The sequence below is a fragment of the Odocoileus virginianus genome, chromosome 3 (genome assembly GCF_023699985.2).
Source record: "Odocoileus virginianus isolate 20LAN1187 ecotype Illinois chromosome 3, Ovbor_1.2, whole genome shotgun sequence".
NCBI lineage: Eukaryota > Metazoa > Chordata > Mammalia > Artiodactyla > Cervidae > Odocoileus > Odocoileus virginianus.
The window spans coordinates 48,378,269-48,394,902 of NC_069676.1; the positions used below are offsets into that span (position 1 = coordinate 48,378,269).

A 16,634-nucleotide genomic window follows, 5' to 3' on the forward strand; every position below is an offset into this window, starting at 1 on the left:
TCAGATGGTTGCACAATAAGGGGTAGTCAGTGGGATGAGAATCAGATCATCTTGAGACAGCATTTTCAGCACAATCTTTATACAGAACAGAATACATTTCTCCACATTGTACTCAGTGCAGCAGAGCCCAGACTCTGGGGCTGTTGTTCCTAATCCTCAGTGGAGACTTCAGGCTTTGCTACTTAGCACATTCTCCAGGGCTCTAGTTACCTGATCAGCACTGAAGTTGTTCAGAGAGACATTCTTCTCTTGGCCAAATGCTGAGGAGACAGGAAGATTATTAATTATTCACTCTGCACTGTACAGGCTACCAAAATAGTCTTCCACTTACACTCTTGGTAGGATAGGAAGGGTAGTAAAGAGATAAGACCAAAATGTATCTGACATGCCTAGAATTTATCCAGTGGGTCTCTAACAACTTGGAAGCCCAGGTCTAAATAGAATTTTGGCTCATTCTGGGTGGTCATAATGGGAAGGAAAGTGGTTCAGGGAAGTTTTAAGGGGCATGGTAGCACAGATTATTAACCATTGTGAGCAGAGTATTACATGGGCCTGCCTCTTAATTGTGCCCATTTAATGGCTCCTGTAGTTCATAAACTAAAGTTATTTGTGTGTCCATCTCCTCTAGTCTACTAGCTTTCAGAAGGAAAAATTTTTTCCTGTAAACAACTTTTAGTGCATGGCATACTGCAGTTAGCTGCACTGTTAAAACCAATCTGCCCTGGGTGTGACTCCCTGCCTTTCCCCAGACATTCCTAAGGCACAGTGTAATTAAAAGCTGTGATTAAATATACCATTATTCAGTGAGTGAAAGTGAAGTTGCTCACTTTCGGACAGGATCCGACTCTTTGCGACCTCATGGACTGTAGCCTGCCAGGCTCCGCCATCCATGAAATTTTCCGGGCAAGAATACTGGGGTGGGTTGCCATTTCCTTCTCCAGGGTATCTGCCCGACCCAAGGATCGAACTTGGGTCTCTCACATTGCAGGCAGGCTCTTTACTGTCTGAGCCACCAGGGAAGCCCAATTGTTCAGTAAGGATAAATATTTATTGTGTGTCTATATTCAGGCAATATAAGAGTAGTTTTCAAATTGTGGTAAAATGACACAGGTAGTATGTTAATAAACACTTGGTAAAATGAAATAGTGTAAAGAAGCAATGTTACATAACTGGTCAGGGAATGCCTTTTTGAGGAGGCGATATAGAAGTTCAGACCTACAAAATAACCTGAATTGTAACCGGAAGAGCCAGCTACTGAAGTCTGGCAGAAGTGCAGTCTAGGATTGGGGTACAAATGTAAAACCTCAACCGTGTTATGCATCTTGCTGAGTAACGTTAGGCATGTTCCATACAATTGTTCATTCAGCGTTCTAATCTTTACAAGATGAGAAAAAGAATCCACCCCTCATATACTTAAGGTTCAAGAGATTTGGACAGGAAAGCACTCAAGACGGCCTCGCAGTAAATGCTCAACATAGCATTATTTTAGGGTTTTACTACTGCGATTCCCATATGCCACCTGGACCCGCACTGACCACTGGTAACTTGAAGGGACCTACATTTGGTGGACTGGACCAGCATCTCTTCTCCCCTAACTGAAACCTGAAGTATAAAAACGATTCCTATGTAGGGCAGGGCCCGCCTCCACATGTTATTTGGATACAAACACTCTAACTCTGCAAATGTATATTTCCTTATTTGCAACAAGATCAACAGAAAAGCTGCAGTCTGAGTCCCAGTCCCTGTATAGGTTTCTGTGACCTTGGGCGGCCCTTTCCTCTTCGAACGCTTTGCTCCCCTCACCGGGGTCTCTGGTTCCGTGCGTCCCGCGCTCACCGTAGCGGGCCCAGAGCTTGGGCTGCACATCCGAGCACTCGCGGATTAGGATGGGCAGGTTGGGATTCGCTTTCTTCAGCTCCACATAGCGTTTCTCAATGAAGTCCCTGCGGGGATAGGAGAGAGCACCGCGCGTGCGGTGTGGGCACTGGCCTCTCCAAACACCCGGGAGGTCGAGGTCTTGACCCTGGCGCCCCGAAGCCCACCCGCCTCACTGGGCCGCGCCTCACCTGACGCCCTTGCTGCCGGGCGAGCGCTGGCACAAATGGATACGAACTTCACGAAGGCCCAATTGCCCTCGGACCCCACGAATCGCCGCAGCCGCCGCCATCTCGGCTAGTACTCAATCATCCGCCCTAGACCTTCCGGCCAAGTAATCCTATCAGATCAGCCTCTCCAGCCCTGTGATAGGTTGGCGGACGCAAGGGGCGGGGCTACGTTTAGCCAATGCCATAAAAGCACAGCCAATGCCATAAAAGCACTGCCAATCAACGCCTGCTCTGATTTCTCCGCCCGCGGCAGAGACGGAAAACCTGGGGCCCGAAAGGAATTGTGGGTGGTCTCCTGAGGTGCATTGTGGGGAAGTTCCTGTAGCGTCTGTGTTGTTACCGGATCCTCGGTCGTTGTTGGGGTTGAAACACCGCGGACGAAATGCCGGAGCGAGATAGTAAGGCCCGGGTCATCTCTCCTTTTACCCCCGCGGGACTCGGGACATTTGGCCCGTTACTTTGGCCTTCAGAATTTAAGCCGTATATGTGGTGGGTGGGGCGGAGTGGAGGCGGGCCGAGAGTGTGACGCTTAGAGCCTGGCGAAGCAGTTGGGCCCCGAACGAGGCCGGTAAGCTCCAGATTGTCCCTGAATCTTGTTCTTGCCCAAGCCCACGACAGATAAGATTTATCTGTGAACCTCCCCCAACCCCTGTCACTTAATTTTCAGTTAAGTCAATTTATCTTTCGCGTCGTATCTTAGAGGTCATGTTTAGGATTTCTTGGCTGATCCTCCAGCCTGGTTTAGGGGTCCCGTTCTCTGCGCTCCCGTAGCTGCTTGTATTTTTCTGCTTCAGCATTTTTACATTGTATTGTCAATGTCGCGGTTGTTGACTTTTTCCCCCACTAGATTGTGAGCAAGTTGACAGGAAAAGACATCTGTATTGTTCACTACTATTGAATCCCCAACTTTTGCACAGGACCTGACTCTAAAGAGATTGATTAAATTAATATCAATTCTTTTTCTTAGGCGAGCCGTTCTCCAACCCCTTGGCTCCAGATGGCCACGATGTGGACGATCCTCACTCCTTTCACCAGTGAGTGTTTTGATGTAGAACCGTGAGAATGAACTGGGGACTGAGCGAAGTGGTGGTGGTGATGGTGAAACAATTCTCAGTCTTGTCAGGAAGAATGGTCAGAGAATCATACCACTTGCCCTTTTATCTCTGTGGACTTTAACTGGGTCAGGCCAACTGCATCAAAGTGTTAGAGGGGAAATAATGGCAGGGTGAGTGCTACTTTTTTAAAATTTATGTTTAATTTTTCATTATTTAGGAATTAATTTTTGTATAAAATTAAAACATCAGAATGAAGGCAGTGTTATCTTTGATAACATACCCAATTTCAGTCCCTTTTTTAGAGGTAACCACTTTACCTTTTTCATGGCAGTGACAAGGACTCCTTTTTTTTTTATTTAAGTTTGTCTTTTGTCAGTTTGATTTGTAGATCTCTGGTACAGAATATAAGAGGGTACAGGGAAAGTTTTTCCTACCCTGCTTGTTACCTACATACTTGTTGGCATCAAGTATACTAATAGCCAGTCCTACTTGATTCTTGTTCTGCCTCAGCAGCAGCAGAGACCAACCCTCACCCTTAGTGTGATATTCAACTTCATTTTTCTCCCAGGCAAGATACCCTGCCTTCATCTTCCCTCACAGCTTGTCCTTTGGCTTTCTCTTAGCTCATGCCTTGTCTCATCAATGGCCCTCCAAGCGTGAGCATGGGTCCCCAGACTACCTGGCAGGGAGAGGCATGTGAGGTTCATGTAGTAAGTGTCCAGATGGCTGGAGCTGGACTCTGGCACACAGTACACGTGGAAGTGATTCCATACCGGTGCCACCAGCTGTGATGGCTGCACATCCCCGACATAGGTTTCAAAAATGCTGGTGGATCAGGGCCAGGGCTCAGACCCCAAAATCCTACCCTCAAAACTCTATAGTATGGGATAGCTGTGTCCTAGTGACCCCAAGTGGAAATGTAGTCAGCCCCAAAGTAGGGATGCACACCTCTGCTGAAGGACTCCCTTCTTGACCGAACTCTAGTCAGGCTTCTGCAGGGCTTATGTTTTTTACTAGGTCTCCTGAACCCAGTTTTAGCAAAGAATTCTGTTAGGGTATGGAGAATACCATCAATCAATCAGTGAGATCCAGTCACGCCTCTCGATATCTAATCAAATTCCTCTTCCACCCTACCTTTGATGTCTGAGTAATTTTCCGTAAATTCCCTTTTGTCTCTGTTGTATTCAGAGTTGAATTTTCATCCCTACCCCCTTTTGCAATAGTCTTAATTCCTATTTTCATAGTATTGAAGAGTCATTTTTGGGGAGACCTAGCAGGATTCTTTGCTACAGTGGACTCAGCAGGCCAAGGAAGAGGCCTACTCTGAAGAGAGTTCAAAGGAAACTTACTTGAGTTTGGGCATTGTACCAGTTAAAATTACATTTTATACCATGAGTGCTGTGTTCTCCACACTTGGGAAATACTGTCACAGTTTATTTATTAATAGTCTCCAGTGAGAGTTTAGGTTGTTCCCAAGTTTTTATTATTTTCAAAACTAATTAGATCTCTTTTACAGGCCTTATGCACATAATGCCAGTAATTGACCAGGTTAAATAGACATGAATGGAGTTGCTGCATCATAGGATATCACACATTTAAATTTTAAGAAAGATCCTGCCAAATTGTCCTCCTAGTTATCTGTGCTGATTTATATTCCTGTTGGCGATACGAGAATATCCACTTCCCAAATTCTCACTCATTCTTGATTTATCAAACTTTTTAATCATTAGCACTGATGCATTAAAAAGGGCATGTCTTTGTTTTAATTTTTATTTCCCTGATTTCTAGTAAAGTGAAACCATATTTTTTACATATTCCTTTTCCAATTCTCATCAGGTACTAATTTAAAAAAATTTTTGCCCTTTAGATCAAAACTCACTAATGAAGACTTCAGGAAACTTCTCATGACCCCAAGGGCTGCACCTACCTCTGCACCACCCTCTAAGTCACGACACCATGAGTAAGTTCTGGGGTAATCCAATCTGTGTTCTGACTATTGCCTATGGAAAATTTATTGAACTAGATGTCTTAGGAACTTGAAAGCCTTTTTTTTTCTTAAGTCCATGGTTGTGATTCTTTCCCTCTTGAAACTGAAGCTCCAGGAAAGACTGGGATGCTCTAGGGATCTCAGTTTTTCTCAGAATATGTTCCACGGACCATTTGTTGGACCAACTAGAGTTGCTGCTGGTGCTTAAATAAGTAGATTTCTGGATCCGTTCCAGCCCCACAGACTCAAATTCTAGGGCAGATATTTGGGTATATATAATTGTAGTAGTCCTTCACATGGTTGTGATACTTTCTAAAATTTGAGAACGACTCACCTACAAATATTGACATGGATCTCTGCCTGATTAAAACTGGACAGTTTTTGCTTTGGTCAGTATTCTAGGCTTTTCTTTAATCCTCCAGGCCACTTCTTGGGATTTCTGCGGCTGTGGCAATATTTTGCTATCAGTGAATTTCTTTTTTTGCTAGGATGCCAAGGGAGTACAATGAGGATGAAGATCCAGCTGCACGAAGGAGAAAAAAGAAAAGGTAAAGGAAGGTGGAGGAGTATTGGGTTTTTTGGTGGATGGTGTTTGGGGGTAAGGAATAGGGGCTAGTTAGGAGCCAAGAGATTGAGGTTTTCCTTTCTTGTCTTGAGGTTCTCTGCTTTCATAGTGGAGAGGAATGATATTTAGAATGGCAGTTTATTGGGCAGTTTAGGGCTTTGGAGCCACCTTTTGGTGTTTTAATCTCGCCTTTACCAGTTTCTAGCCTGGATATTCTTGGGCATTTTGCTCAATGTCTCTAATCTTCAATATTCTCATGGGTAGAATCAAGATAGTGATAATAATTTTTATTAGGTTGTCATGAGGATCAACTGTGACAGTCCATGTAAACAGTACCAGTTCCTGGCATATAGTAACCATCCAGTCAATCTTGGTTGCCACTGTCATCATTGTCATTGCCATTATTTATATGACCCCAAGCTTCCTGGATCTCGAACTTTACTTTTTCCTCTCTTCTTGAGGAGGACTGGTAAGAAATGACTTATTTTCAGGTGAAATTTGGAAGGTGATAAAAATTCAGGTGACTGTGGTTGCCATATGGAAAAGTCTCATATCTGTAGAGACTCAGTGATATAGTACTGGGTGATAGTGAAGGATTCTGAAGTGACAGATGGAATATACTGGGGTGACTTTAGAACAGCATATCTGTGAGCTGGAAGATGCTGTAGCTCTGATTTTGAGGATTGTCAGGAGGTGGCCAGGGACTTCCTGGTGATCCAGTGGCTAAGACTTCGCGCTTCCAATGCAGGGCACCTGGGTTCAATCCCTGGTCAGGGAACTAGATCCCACATGCCTAAGTGAAGATTGAAGATTCCTTGTGTCACAACTAAGACCTGGTGCAGACAAACAAATACTAAAAACAAAACAAACAGAGGTGACCAGCAGTTCTGTCAGGACATATATGAGCTTTCAGCATAGAGAATTGGATGAAGGTATAAAGAAACAGACAGGAACAGGTTGAGCCTCACACATTTGCTTTTCCCTGGTCACAGTTATTATGCCAAGCTTCGCCAACAAGAAATTGAAAGAGAGAGAGAACTAGCAGAGAAGTACCGGGACCGTGCCAAGGAACGGCGGGATGGCGTGAACAAAGATTATGAGGAAACGGAACTGATTAGCACCACAGCTAACTACAGGGCTGTGGGCCCCACTGCTGAGGCGTGAGTACTGAGCGGGCCAGGGCATGATTCTCAGCATTGCAGGTCATACAGTGGCAGTATGAAGTCTTCTCATTTTCCTTGCTCTGGAAAGTCTTTTCCCCATACCAAGCCATTTCAAGAGGCACTTCCCTCCCACAAAGGATGGTTATTTTTTTTCTAGGCTTCATTTTTCAATTTATTTATTCAAAGGATGGTTCTTATGTGGTCTGTTTCATTCTCCAGGGACAAATCAGCTGCAGAGAAAAGAAGACAGTTGATCCAGGAGTCTAAATTCTTGGGTGGTGACATGGAACATACCCATTTGGTGAAAGGCTTGGATTTTGCTCTGCTTCAAAAGGTAAGCCTTGGTTGGTAGGTGGAGAGTAATACAGCCATGCTGAATGCTCTTGTAAGGGCTGTTTTGGGTGACGAGGGAGACTGCTCTTAATTCAAACCATCTAAAAGGTCTAACGGTGACCCTTCTGTAGGATTAGTTGCTATTTGTCCTTCAAGTCTCAGCCTCAGTTTTATCTTCTTGGGGAAGCAAACCTTCCCTTATCACCTAGGTATGGTTGTCTCCCCACTCCTCACCTCCTACTACCTGCATACTTGTGTAGCTCTTCTATTTTATTTTTAGCAGTTATCACACTTTGTTGTTTAATTGTTTAATTTGTCTGCATTTCTTTTCAGAAACCCCATTAAAGCAAGGACAGTACTGTTTTCTTTAGTATTGAATTCTTAGTTCTTGGCATAGTGTGGCATAATGGTGTTCAGTAAAGATATGTAAAGTGAATAAATGGGTAAACCTTAAGTGCTTTCCTGTTAGGTACGAGCTGAAATTGCCAGCAAAGAGAAAGAGGAGGAAGAAATGATGGAAAAGCCCCAGAAGGAAACTAAGTAAGTAAACATTAGGGAGAGCTTGAGAATTTAGAAAGGTGGGGCCAAACATAGAAACACATTTAATAAGAATGTTCTGTCTTTTCAGGAAAGATGAGGATCCTGAAAATAAAATTGAATTTAAAACACGTTTGGGTGAGTACAGAATTTTTGTCCTAGTGCCTTTGCATTCCAGATGACTTGTGGGGAATTCAGTGCCCTGGGCAGGATAGGCTTCCCTTCTCCCTCAACCTACTTTTATCTCTTTTTTTGTCCCCAAAGCGGGTAGCTCCCACATACTCCTACTCTTAATAGAACTCAGATGTGGAGTTATTCATTTAATATATATTACTAATGTCCCCGGTAGTTATTTCACATATATTACTAATGTCTCTGGGCTTCCTAAGTGGCGCTAGTGATAAAGAAACTGCCTGCCAATGCAGGAGATCCAGGAGATGCAGTTTCCATCCCTGGGTTGGGAAGATCCCCTGGAGGAGGGCATGGCAACCCAGTCCAGTATTCTTGCCTGGAAAATCCCATGGACAGAGGAGCCTGGCAGGCTACTGTCCATAGTATGGGTCGCAAAGAGTCAGATACGACTGAAGTGACTTAGCACACTCGCATGCACTAATGTCCCCTCAGTTAGACTGGAAACTCTCTCAGATTTGGGCTTATCCATTAAGGGAGATAGCATGGTTGGTGATTAAAAACTCTGAATTCGGAAACCTGCATTTGAATCCTGTGGTGAAATCATGCAAGGCATGTGATTTGGGGTGCAACCAACACAATTTCTCAGCTCCTCCTTGTCCACTTGCAAAAGGGGGTTAATATTCACCTCTTGGGGTTATTAAATAATATGTGTAACATGCCTATCACATTGGGCATGTTGTAGTGCTATTTTTCCCCATCTTCAAATCTTCATCAGTATTACATTAAACTTCATCCTTCTTCCTCACAGGGCCTAATACAATGCTAGGCTCACAGTATTCAGAAGGCAATGTAAGAAGGGTGGATAAGAGCTCAGACTTTGGAGTTAAATGGCCAGGGTCCTGTTCTTTGTTCTGTCTCTTAGTAGCTCTAGGAGTGCAGCAGTCAGATTAAGTGGTAGTAAATCACCTAACTCTCAGCGTTGGTATTCTTATCAGCTAAAAGTAAACTGCAGCTGTTGTTGTAGAAGGTTCTTACTGGCTACTTGCTGCTGTTTCTCTTTTTGTAGGCCGAAATGTTTACCGCATGCTCTTCAAGAGCAAAGCATATGAGCGGAATGAGCTGTTTCTTCCAGGCCGCATGGCCTATGTGGTAGACCTGGATGATGAGTACGCCGACACAGACATCCCCACTACTCTTATCCGCAGCAAAGCTGATTGCCCCACCATGGAGGTGAGTGACCCAAGTCCCAAGAGCCTGCCACACGAGCCTTAAACCTGGTAATCAGCCTTGATGTTGCCCTGAGCCTCATCTACCACATTTAACCAAGTCCTGTCCACATTTTAACCTCCCAAATCTCAGTTGAATCCATTGACTTTTCTGTCTCTGCCAGTGACACCGTAACATTCCAGTCTTAGCCATCATCTTTTGCTGAAGCTATTAAAAGAGGCTCCTAATTAGTTTCCACACTTCACTGTCTCCCTTTCAGTATTGTATTTACTTTTATTATTATTGAGATGTAATTTGCATACCGTGCAATTCACCCCTTTAAATTTTACAATTCAGTGGCTTTTAGTATGTTCATAGAATATACTGTGAATGTATAACTGGCATCAAAGTCAATTTTAAAACATTTTCATAAAAAAAAGAAACATTTTCATCACCCTCAAAAAGAAACCCTGTACTATATGGCCACTACCATTTCCCTTGTCTTTCCATCCTCTTTTCCACTATTTTTATACATGGCTAGAGTGATCATTCCACAACATGAATTTTGTTTCATCATGGTTTAGAAGCTTTTGATGATTTCTTACTGTTAGAATAAAAAGCAAAATCTTTGTCATGGCCAAAGGCCCTAGCCTTTGCAGCCTGTTTTTACCACGCTTCCCTGTTTGTTCTCCAATCATCCTGGCTTTCTTGAATGTACTAGATTCACTTTTGACCCAGGCCTTTGTATGCTGTTTCATCTGTCTGGAATGTCCTTTTACAACGCTTACTCTACCTGTCTTCACCTAGTTAATTTTCACCCATCCTTCAGTTTGTTAAAGTAAATGAATGAATAAATGAAGAGAGTCCTGCTCAGTGGGATAACATTCTTCTTGGATTTTTCAGGCCCAGACCACACTGACTACAAATGACATTGTCATCAGTAAGCTCACCCAGATCCTTTCCTACCTGAGGCAGGGTACCCGCAACAAGAAGCTCAAAAAGAAAGATAAAGGTAACCTGGAGGGATAGGGAGAGGAACCTTACCCTTTGAGGGGCATTTGAGGATGGAACCAAGGTCTCCTGGAGCCTTCTGTTTCCAGAACTTTGGGAGACTCCTGGGGACCAGAGAAAAATGGGAGAGTGATGAAGCATTAGGAAGGGGATAGTTACATCTGGGTTCTGTCTGCTTGACCCACCCAGGAAGCAGTGGTCAGTTTTGAGGCATGGGGAGGGGAAGTAGGAATAGCTTTTGTTGTCCATCTTTTAAAAAGAAGATGTATAAAAGGGTATTGAGAGCAGGGGAGCATGGTGAGGCTGGGTGGAAATTAACTCAGGAGTGTTTTCCTTACTCTCTTTATGTTACAGGGAAAATGGAAGAGAAGAAACCCCCGGAAGCTGACATGAAGTATGTATCCTAGCCCCTGACTCCTGGTCTGAGGGGAGAAGGTCATCTTGGTTTCCTGTCTTTGGCATTTGGGGGAAGCCTTGGTGTGAGAATCTGGAGAAATGGTTGGGGGAGATGGAAATATGTGTGACTTTGTCAGCTTGGGATTTCTGTTTTCCTAGTATATTTGAAGATATTGGGGATTATGTGCCCTCCACAACCAAGACTCCTCGAGACAAGGAGCGGGAGAGATACCGGGAACGGGAGCGTGATCGGGAGAGAGAGAGAGACCGTGACAGAGAGCGGGAGCGAGAACGAGACCGAGAGCGGGAGCGGGACCGAGAACGAGAAGAAGAGAAGAAGAGGCACAGCTACTTTGAGAAGCCAAAAGTGGACGATGAGGTGAGTGGGAGTCCTGGGCACCAGATGGAGGGGCTGCCCGTCTTTGCGGCTGCCCAACCAGGTGTAGAACCCCCATGAGTTATATAGGTGCCTCATGGCTCCATAGCAGCAACTGGGTCAACTAATCTGTCCTGGAAATGTGGGCAAGGGGTGGGGTAGCAAATTGTTTCAAACTTGGGGGAGAGATGAGTGGGCATCCTTTTTGGTGACACTCACTTCAGTTTCTGTTTTCTTTCCAGCCCATGGATGTTGACAAAGGTGAGTTGTACCTGTGGCATCTTGCATTGGCTTTGGCAGTGCTGCTTTGTTCTGGACTGAGAGTCTGACTCAGTTCAGAGCTGCCAAGGGCAGGACCGGGGGACTTCTGATTCTGGGTTCTCGAAAGATCCATGTCTTGCTTTATGAGGTAGATAGAAGATAAGTGTGGAGTTCACTCTTCCTGCACAATGGTAGGCCATATTTGCTTTGTTTGATGTAATTCTCCCAGCTGTGGGGTTCTGAGGATGTGAGGCGTGTTGAGCGAAGGATATTCTGGGCACACGACTGCATCTCAAGAAGAGTAGCTCATTTTGAGTTGAAATGTGATTAAAACTTCATTAGTTAAAAAAGAATTCTGTTGCTTTAAAAAATGTTCTTAAAAAAAGCACAGATGGGAAGTATGTTGTAGGGAAGAGGTTGTAAATTCCTTATTTCAGAGTCTGAACAGAGTTCTCTCTTGCGCAGGACCTGGATCTGCCAAGGAGTTGATCAAGTCCATCAATGAAAAGTTTGCTGGATCTACCGGCTGGGAAGGCACTGAATCATATCTTTTATTTCAGTGTGTTCATGGGTTCTAGCAAACTGTTGTCTTTTCATTCCAACTCCACCTGCTTCCCCATAACCACCATCCCTTATCCCCCACCCTCACATGTCTTGCTCTTATCTTTTTGTGCTGGATTTTGAAAAGGATGAAGTTATGATTTTCCACTTTTTCAAAGGACCCATTCACATTCTAGCCCTCTTAAGAGTTTTCATATTGGGGCTTCTAGCCCTTGGCCCTTCCTGCTTGAAGTTTTTCTGCTGTTGGTAGAATTATATTCTTTAATGTAGCATATGCTGAAGAAGCCAGAGGACAAGAAGCAGCTGGGAGATTTCTTTGGCATGTCCAATAGCTATGCTGAGTGCTATCCAGCCACGTACGTGAGACTTTTCCTTTTAATAATAATCGTTACATAGCTTTTTATTTATTTTTGATTAATTTTATTTTTGGCTATGGTGGGTCTTTGTTCCTGTGTGCGGGTCTTTTCTTGTTGCAACATGCGGGGGCTAATCTCTAGTTGCAGTGGCTTTTCTTGTTGCGGAGGTCAGGCTTAATAGTTGGGACACACAGACTTAGTTGCCCCCTAGCATACGGAATCTTTCCAGATCAGGGATTGAACCTGTTCCTCTGCTTTAGTGGGTGGATTCCTAAGCACTGGACTACCAGGGCAGTCCCAAGACTCTATTAAAGAAGGAGGACTGGGATAACTGGAGAACAAGGTTGGGGGTAGTAGAAGTGAGGTGGAAATTTGACTTGCTGGAACCCAGAGGTACTTCTTACTGGATAAAGTATTCTATTAGGCTCTGTGTGGGAGGCCTAGGAGGGATGTCTATTCCTAGACATATAGTCTCTTAGTAGGTAGGTTTCTGAATGAAGCATAGGAGTCTAGAATTCCACCATCTCTTTTAAACTGTTGCTTTTTTTTAGGATGGATGACATGGCTGTGGACAGTGATGAGGAGGTGGATTATAGCAAAATGGACCAGGTGTGGAGCTGGAAGAATGTGTGGGGACAGTTACTGTTTAGCATATATCCTGTTTCCTCCTCCAAAACAGCTGTCATTTCCTGAGGCTCATCTTCCTTCAGCTAGAGTAGTAGGAGCAGTGGCATTGTGGGGTCTTGGGCAGCTTAACTGTTTTAAAATGTCAAATGAGATAGGGCCAAAAGTATGTTTCTTTTTATTTTCTATAAAGTGCCAGGCTTTGACTTCCATTTTAGGCAGTAAGCAGGTCTTTAGTGCAAATGTAGAAAAGGGCAGAAGGAATTTCAGTTTTTAGAAAATAACTGGCAGGAGAAGAAGGGAAATAACTTTTTATTATATAGTTTTATATATAAATACATATATTGTATATATAAATATATATATATATTAAATATATATAACTATATTATATAGTTTTATTATAGCCAGGATTGATATTTTCCTCTAACTTTTAAACAAACAAAAGCACCAAACACCAATAAAGGTGAAGAAGTGTCATGTAACCTTTTCCTTGTTCTCTCTATACTTTTGTGCTTAATAGCATGGTTTAATTCTGTTTTGGAGCCTTGCTTAACCCTGGCTCTGCCAAGTATTAGTGTTGTGACCATGTCAAATTATATTATTGTGTATTCTTCAGTTTCCTCATTAGGAATATGGAGAGAACTCTTAAGTTCTCTCAGAAGAGTTTCTGAGAGAATTAAATAAAGTACATGTTAAGTGTGCAGAATATTGCCTGGCCCATAGGAGTGAGTGAAGTGAAAGTCGCTCACTTGTGCAACTCTTTGCGGCCCCATGGACTATATAGTCCATGGAATTCTCCAGGCCAGAATACTAGAGTAGGTAACCTTTCCCTTCTGCAGAAGATCTTCCTAACCCATAGTAAGTACATAGTAAACACTTATTATTGTTTATTAAGCTAGGATTTATTGATGATAAAACCGGGATTATGGGAGAGCCTGGCTTTAATCAAGGGCTGAAATATCATTTCCACTGACAACTCTTCCTTCCCTGCCCCCCCATTCTGTCCTGCAACAGGGTAACAAGAAAGGTCCTTTAGGCCGCTGGGACTTTGACACCCAGGAGGAATATAGCGAGTATATGAACAACAAGGAGGCTTTGCCCAAGTGAGTCTTGGTACTAAATACAGCCAAGAGTGAGAAGAGGGATGGGGGGTGCTTAGAGGGTGTAGTTTGGCTGAAACATTACGAAATCAGATCTCTGCTCATAGGTCCTCTGGGAATATCTTGCTACTGCTCTGCAACCTCTGATGCTTTCTTCCCTCAATTCCCTTTTTTTTCCCTTCAGAGCTGCATTCCAGTATGGCATCAAGATGTCTGAAGGGCGGAAAACCAGGCGCTTCAAGGAAACCAATGACAAAGCAGAGCTTGATCGCCAGTGGAAAAAGATTAGTGCGGTAAGTGGGACTGATTCTGGGTGGGAGGGCCTTAGCTGGGAAGACATACTGGCCCACAGATTCAGGAACCAGGCAAGGGGTTGGAGAGCCATGGAAGTAGGAGAGAGGTCAGCCTTGGATTTCAGGTGAACTTAGACTGGCAGTCTGTCAACTATAACTGTTCTTGCAGATCATTGAGAAGAGGAAGAAGATGGAAGCTGATGGGTGAGCAGCAACATTCTTCCTCTGTGGGACTGGTGAGAATTGCTTAGTATATTGATCTTACGTTCATTTCTCCTTCTGCAGAGTTGAGGTGAAAAGACCAAAATACTAAAATCTCTGGTTCCAACTCCAAGAATAATCTCCACAAGGATTCCCCACTGCTTGCTTTATACAATTCCAAAAAAAGTTGAAAGATTTTTTTGTGTGTGAATGTATATAAATTTTATTGTATAATGTTTTGATCCCATTAAAGTTGGTTAACCTGCTGTCTTGTCTTATGTATATTGAGGGCCCAGGTACACCAAGAAGTCTACTAATCCCACTGATTGTATAAAAATCACATGGAAAAAGTCAGCTCAGTCCTTTACTGAGCTGTGCTTCTGTTAATAGATTTCTGGGCTGGAAGAAGCACAAGCTGGAAGCAAGATTGCCAGGAGAAATATCAATAACCTCAGATATGCAGATGACACCACTCTTAAGGCAGAAAGTGAAGAGGATCTAAAAAGTCTCTTGATGAAAGTGAAAGAGGAGAGTGAAAAAGAAAATTAAGATCATGGCATCTGGTTCCATCACTTCATGGCAGATAGATGGGGAAACAGTGGAAAGTGTCAGACTATTTTTTTGGGCTCCAAAATCACTGCAGATGGTGCAGCCATGAAATTAAAAGACGCTTACTCCTTGGAAGGAAAGTTATGACCAACCTAGATAGCATATTAAAAAGCAGAGACATTACTTTGCCAACAAAGGTCTGTCTAGTCAAGGCTGTGGTTTTTCCAGTGGTCATGTATGGATGTGAGAGTTGGGACTGTGAAGAAAGCTGAGCGCCGAAGAATTGATGCTTTTGAACTGTGGTGTTGGAGAAGACTCTTGAGAGTCCCTTGGACTGCAAGGAGATCCAGCCAGTCCATCCTAAAGGAGATCAGTCCTGGGTGTTCATTGGAAGGACTGAAGCTGAAACTCTAATACTTTGGCCACATCATGCAAAGAGTTGACTCATTGGAAAAGACCCTGATGCTAGAAGGGATTGGGGGCAGGAGGAGAAGGGGATAACAGAGGATGAGATGCTTGGATGGCATCACCGACTCGATGGACATGAGTTTGAATAAACTCCAGGAATTGGTGATGGACAGGGAGGCCTGGCGTGCTGCGATTCATGGGGTTGCAGAGTCGGACATGACTGAGCGACTGAACTGAACTGAACTGAAGCAGTATATATAGTAGCCAGGATACCCAGTGGAGAAGGGACGAATGACCCTCACTGATAGCACAGAAAAACAAGGATGATTGGTCTTAAATATCAGACTCATCTGGGGACCTAGTCTTAGGGTAGAGATTCTCTGGGATTTAAGGTTAGCCCAATGGGCTGCCAGTCTGATCCCAAGGTTGTGCACGACTGGGCTCTAGGTGAAGGCACCTGATGAGAAACACTCCTGGGAACAAAAAAAACCTTTCACAGATTTATGCCCTCCTGGGATCTTCAGTAATTCCAAGCAGAAATCACTGCTTACTGGGTTGGAAGGGAAGTGAGGAATCCCTATCCTAGATGAGAGGGGTTTGGTGCCCTTCAACACACTGAACAGTTTGTCAGGGCCTAAGTGTGGGCTCTCTGGCCTTCAGCTCACTCCTTCACCATCCCTTTATTCTCAGCTTACTGCCAGCACTTTGGTACTTGTCAACAAAGGTCACAGTTTATTTCTGGGTGGTCCATAGCTGACACTGCCTGCCCAGAAGTACAACCTGAAGGCTTACAGGATCCAAGAAAAGCTAGATGGTTACCTTAGCCATTGCCTTTGGTTACTTTCACCTTGAGAGAGTAGGCTTTTTGAAGAAGCTAGCTTTGTGCATGGCATCTAGGAGGTTGAAATTGGGCTCTGTCTGAAATAACACCTAGAAGGGTTAATTTCAGACAGTGATACCCTTATTTCATGGTTGTTGGCAGCAGTCACAATTAGGGAAAAGGTCACAGAAACCGACCTGGCTCAAATGAAGATACCTAGAGGGTCACTTAAGATCCAGACCTGGGGGTTGACTACCAGTTTAAAATAAGTTTCTGCAAGTACCACCAAGTCTTGTGGAAGTAACCAGGTGGCCGCATAGTGAGGAACAAGGACTCACAAGTCCATACAGGGACTTGGAGCCTCGCTGAGGTCTCTAACCTCACATCTTTCACCTCTTCTTAAGGGAGCTGGGTATCAGCATGTAAGATGTCTTAGAAGGCTTATACTACCTTGTACTACAATGTGAGAACGTTCTCTTCAGACAGGAGCCCATGCTTCTCCTCATCTGTCCCACAATACAGAGTGCTCTCATCTTTGTGGAATCTTTGGTAACCAGAATATCAACTCTTGTGCCAATTTTTCCTTTTCAGC

The 16,634-nt window shown here is 43.9% G+C and overlaps 2 protein-coding genes across 3 annotated transcripts; one reads left to right on the forward strand and one right to left on the reverse strand.

Annotated features, from left to right (window-relative positions):
• Positions 1-62: 62 nt before the first annotated feature.
• NDUFA2 (NADH:ubiquinone oxidoreductase subunit A2) lies at positions 63-2,228 on the reverse strand. Of its 2 annotated transcripts, none has more exons than XM_020880662.2 (3): positions 2,067-2,228; positions 1,804-1,943; positions 63-260 (listed from the first exon to the last, which is right to left on the reverse strand). In XM_020880662.2, the coding sequence occupies exons 1-3, from the start codon at positions 2,165-2,167 to the stop codon at positions 169-171; spliced, it is 333 nt and encodes a 110-aa protein (XP_020736321.1). In that variant the 5' UTR covers positions 2,168-2,228; the 3' UTR covers positions 63-168. The 2 variants fall into 2 exon arrangements, with proteins under 2 accessions (XP_020736321.1, XP_020736322.1); XM_020880663.2 differs by having other exon boundaries at positions 1,837-1,943; positions 2,067-2,223.
• A 148-nt stretch (positions 2,229-2,376) lies between these two features.
• On the forward strand, positions 2,377-14,531 carry IK (IK cytokine). The gene is made up of 20 exons (XM_020880654.2): positions 2,377-2,503; positions 3,073-3,139; positions 5,028-5,120; positions 5,636-5,695; positions 6,705-6,872; positions 7,095-7,209; positions 7,678-7,748; positions 7,837-7,883; positions 8,944-9,107; positions 9,987-10,095; positions 10,449-10,488; positions 10,650-10,869; positions 11,109-11,127; positions 11,593-11,671; positions 11,964-12,044; positions 12,596-12,653; positions 13,686-13,774; positions 13,956-14,064; positions 14,234-14,268; positions 14,350-14,531. The coding sequence occupies exons 1-20, from the start codon at positions 2,488-2,490 to the stop codon at positions 14,375-14,377; spliced, it is 1,668 nt and encodes a 555-aa protein (XP_020736313.1). The 5' UTR covers positions 2,377-2,487; the 3' UTR covers positions 14,378-14,531.
• The last annotated feature ends 2,103 nt before the right edge of the window (positions 14,532-16,634 follow it).

Coding starts and splice junctions, on each gene's coding strand:
- NDUFA2 (XM_020880662.2), bottom strand. CDS start 2,167: ATGGCGGCGGCTGCGGCGATTCGTGGGGTCCGAGGGCAATTGGGCCTT. Junction 1,944..2,066: donor CCCGGCAGCAAGGGCGTCAG/GTGAGGCGCGGC, acceptor CTATCCCCGCAG/GGACTTCATTGAGAAACGCT. Junction 261..1,803: donor GCACGGAACCAGAGACCCCG/GTGAGGGGAGCA, acceptor CTGTCTCCTCAG/CATTTGGCCAAGAGAAGAAT.
- IK (XM_020880654.2), top strand. Junction 6,873..7,094: donor GTGGGCCCCACTGCTGAGGC/GTGAGTACTGAG, acceptor TTCATTCTCCAG/GGACAAATCAGCTGCAGAGA. Junction 12,045..12,595: donor GCTGAGTGCTATCCAGCCAC/GTACGTGAGACT, acceptor GCTTTTTTTTAG/GATGGATGACATGGCTGTGG.